The sequence below is a fragment of the Achroia grisella genome, unplaced genomic scaffold (assembly GCF_030625045.1).
Source record: "Achroia grisella isolate CSIRO2021 unplaced genomic scaffold, CSIRO_AGI_Agris_v1 utg2506, whole genome shotgun sequence".
NCBI classification, from domain to species: Eukaryota; Metazoa; Arthropoda; class Insecta; order Lepidoptera; family Pyralidae; genus Achroia; species Achroia grisella.
Genome location: NW_026712741.1, coordinates 892,745 through 896,419, shown reverse-complemented (window position 1 = coordinate 896,419; position 3,675 = coordinate 892,745). Strand labels below are relative to the sequence as shown.

The following is a 3,675-nucleotide window of genomic DNA, read 5'->3' as shown; positions in this document are numbered from 1 at the left end:
TAAAACATAACCTTTTGAGTTTCTGTCATCGGCTGAATTGACAATTACAAGACATTGACGTCCAATTTATTTGACATATATGTTATTTATGGTCAAATTAGATAACATCTTCTACAAATTATTATTAGGGCTATGGAACACAGAGACGAGAACAAAATCATCATGTGACATGATGATATAACATGTTATATACAAGTCGTAACTAAAATATCCAGTGTAGTTGGGAATAATGTACGATAATGAACGTTAAATAAATTTTCAAAAAAGAAGGAAAATCTCATGATTTTGATTTTTTTTATGTGTTAAATTACTTTTTATTGTTTCTATTTTTTTTTATTTTATTTGAATTCAAAACAGCAGCATATTATTTAACACTTAAAAAACGTATACCAGTGGAGGAGAGAGAATGGGTTTAGTCATGGGAACTGACGGCACTATTTTTCGTGGCCCAGCCATTAGTAGCACAGGGTGGATTGTAGGATATCATTCCATTATACTATACATATATTATAATTACTCAAATAAAAAGAAATTACACTCAAACGTGCGGCAAAAATTAAATAAGCAAAATTGTTGTCTTTGGATTATGTGCTGCTTATGGTACTACTGATTGAGTAATGCATCTTAATGTTTTACAAAAAAATTACTTAAAAACCATTAAAAAAATAGTCTACCAATTAAATATAAATTTAAATGTAAAATTTCTGTTGGCAATTAATTTTTATCATTACTATTTGAGATTTAATATCAAAACTAACATAGCTCTATCTAATTATTCTTTTGCCACTACTATATCATGTCATAAAAAAGTATAATAGCACGCTGCCAACCATAGACAAAAGAGGGAGGAAATTTGTAAGTGATCGATTTTACGCCGGCCTCAAACTTCTCAACGGCATTTTTCTTTGTTTGCTCGTAAACGCGTGGACAATAATTAAATAGCATCCGCGCGGCCGGTCCAGCTATTGCAATGGCGAACACGTTTCGCGGAGTTACGGTCTCCGCTGTAAACAATGACGGCACTCAGGTTCCGCGCTTCAATTTTCCCACAAACGTAAACGTGGATTATGATCCACAAGGGCTAAGTGTTAAAGTGATACGTGCTGATCCAGTGTTAGCTCAAGAGGTGCTCGAATTCCCCGTTCACAACCAGAGTGAGTGTTCCCGCGTCGTCGGCCAGTCGTATATTTTTACGATCGACAATGAAACTTTATTTTTCAAGTTCGCTTCTGAAGCCGACTGTCAGAATTTTCACCTGCTCGTCAGTAAAATCAAGGCGGGCCGGTCGTCATCCGTTTTCACAGTGCGCACCGAAGATTCGTCGGCGATGCAGTATTTCCAGTTTTATGGTTACCTAAGTCAGCAGCAGAATATGATGCAAGATTATGTGAGAACTAGTACGTACCAACGAGCTATATTATCTAATATCAACGATTTTAAGAACAAAGTGGTGCTGGATGTGGGCGCCGGTTCAGGAATCTTATCATTTTTTGCCGCGCAAGCTGGAGCGCGTAAGGTGTATGCAGTAGAAGCTAGCAATATGGCGCATCACGCCCAAGCTTTAGTACGCGCCAATGGCCTTCACGATCGTATCACTGTGGTAGCTGGCAAAATTGAGGAGATTGAACTGCCCGAGACTGTAGATGTGATAATTTCGGAGCCAATGGGCTATATGTTGTATAATGAGCGTATGCTGGAGACATATCTGCATGCTAAGAAGTGGTTGAAACCGAATGGCAATATGTACCCAACTCGTGGTGACTTGCACATAGCACCATTTACTGATGATGCTCTGTTTATGGAGCAATACAATAAAGCTAATTTCTGGTACCAAACTTGCTTCCATGGAGTAGATCTAAGTGCACTTCGTACGGCAGCTATGAAAGAGTATTTTAGGCAACCTATAGTTGACACATTTGATGTTCGTATTTGTATGTCAAGATCTGTGAGACATGTTGTTGACTTTCTAAACGCACATGAAACCGATCTACATCGGATTGAGGTACCATTCAGATTTGAGTTGACGCAGTCTGGTACATGCCATGGACTGGCGTTCTGGTTTGATGTGCTATTCGCAGGCAGTACACAGCACATATGGCTATCGACGGCGCCTACGGAGCCTCTAACCCATTGGTATCAAGTCCGTTGTCTGCTTGAAACACCAATATTTGCCAAACAAGGCCAAGCATTGACTGGCCGAGTGCTCTTATTAGCCAATAAGAGGCAGAGTTACGATGTTACCATGGAGGTGAATTTGGAGGGAACTAATATATCATCATCAAACACGCTGGACTTGAAGAACCCATACTTTAGATACACGGGGGCTCCAGCGGCACCTCCTCCTGGTGTTAACACTACCTCACCAAGTGAATCATACTGGAACTCTCTAGAAACTACTGGTACGTTGACGAATGGACAGGGTGTGATTCTTGCAGATGGAACACAGCAGTATTGCTCGACTCCTGACCAAACTATTGCTTACAGTGGCCACCCAAATATGATTAAAACAGTGATGCTACAAGAGGAATTCATCAAGAGAATCGGGATTAGCCAAAATGGGGACATATAATCCGCAAAGTCGCGCCGAGCGCGCCTTAGGGCTATAAGGAACCGTAATCGGTTGTGAACATTCTTCCGTTCAGACTTTGTTAGTGTTTAAGAGAACTTATTTATTTTGAATGAAGCATCACACTGAAGAGGACTGTATTTAGTTAGGAGTTAACTGGCCTTGTCTATGACAGTGAAATGCAATAAAACAGAGCGCCTTCTCCGTCGACATTTTGTTTTTACAGAATGACGCTTACTAGTGTAATTCGATGAAAAATCTGCTTGTATGTTAATTGTGGAAATTTGTTGTAAATATTCTGTGGTGATTAGGAAATAACGGGCCGAGTTAAGGGTTGCTCTAGAGTTAGCTAGAGATGAAGTACACTTAGTATAAGCAATAAGTGCTGATTTTTAATGATAATGCTTATCATTGTCAATACTCATTTATCATTAGAGCAGGCTCAATCATATTAGTTAGGTAGGGGAATCGAGTATTCTATTGAAGGCAGTTGGTGATGTAAGGAGTTTTTCAGTTTGGTCACAATTTGTCTATGGTCCATGTATCTCATAATAATTTGAATTTAGAACGGTATAATTGTGACAATGGCCATGCTGCTAAAACTCTTACTTGAAGGTCTAGGTTGGGTAGGATTCCATGTCTGCCGATCAAAACAAACTCTTGAGATTGTGGATAACATCTGGAGTCAACCACTAGATATTTCAATGATATTTTTATACATAGCCATACATAAAAGTTATGTTTCTGTAAATATTTTAAATGTAAGATAAAGTTAGTGACATTTCTATTTTTTTTTTCGCTGAAATTTATCAGTATTCGTTTGTGTTCCGTACCTTTAATATTTTGTAAGGTTTATTACATTATATAATAGCTATGTACCCAAATGATGATTATAAAATTATCATTAATTGTGATTACTAATTTATGTTGTACATGTGATATCGAATTATTAAATCAATTCATTTAAAATATACATTATTCTTGTCTTCAATACATGACAATATTTGTATAATCTGCATTGCAAAGTATTAAATAAAATAAACATAAAAGTTTAAAGTTAAACACAGAATAAAACATAGAACTTATAAACTTATGTATTACGTACTCAA

General features: G+C 37.3%; 1 protein-coding gene across 1 annotated transcript; it reads left to right on the top strand.

Annotated features, from left to right (window-relative positions):
• The first annotated feature begins 868 nt into the window (after nucleotides 1–868).
• LOC131842806 (histone-arginine methyltransferase CARMER-like) lies at nucleotides 869–3,473 on the top strand. Its single transcript, XM_059191373.1, has one exon. The coding sequence runs from the start codon at nucleotides 971–973 to the stop codon at nucleotides 2,567–2,569; it is 1,599 nt and encodes a 532-aa protein (XP_059047356.1). The 5' UTR covers nucleotides 869–970; the 3' UTR covers nucleotides 2,570–3,473.
• The last annotated feature ends 202 nt before the right edge of the window (nucleotides 3,474–3,675 follow it).

Coding starts and splice junctions, on each gene's coding strand:
- LOC131842806 (XM_059191373.1), top strand. CDS start 971: ATGGCGAACACGTTTCGCGGAGTTACGGTCTCCGCTGTAAACAATGAC.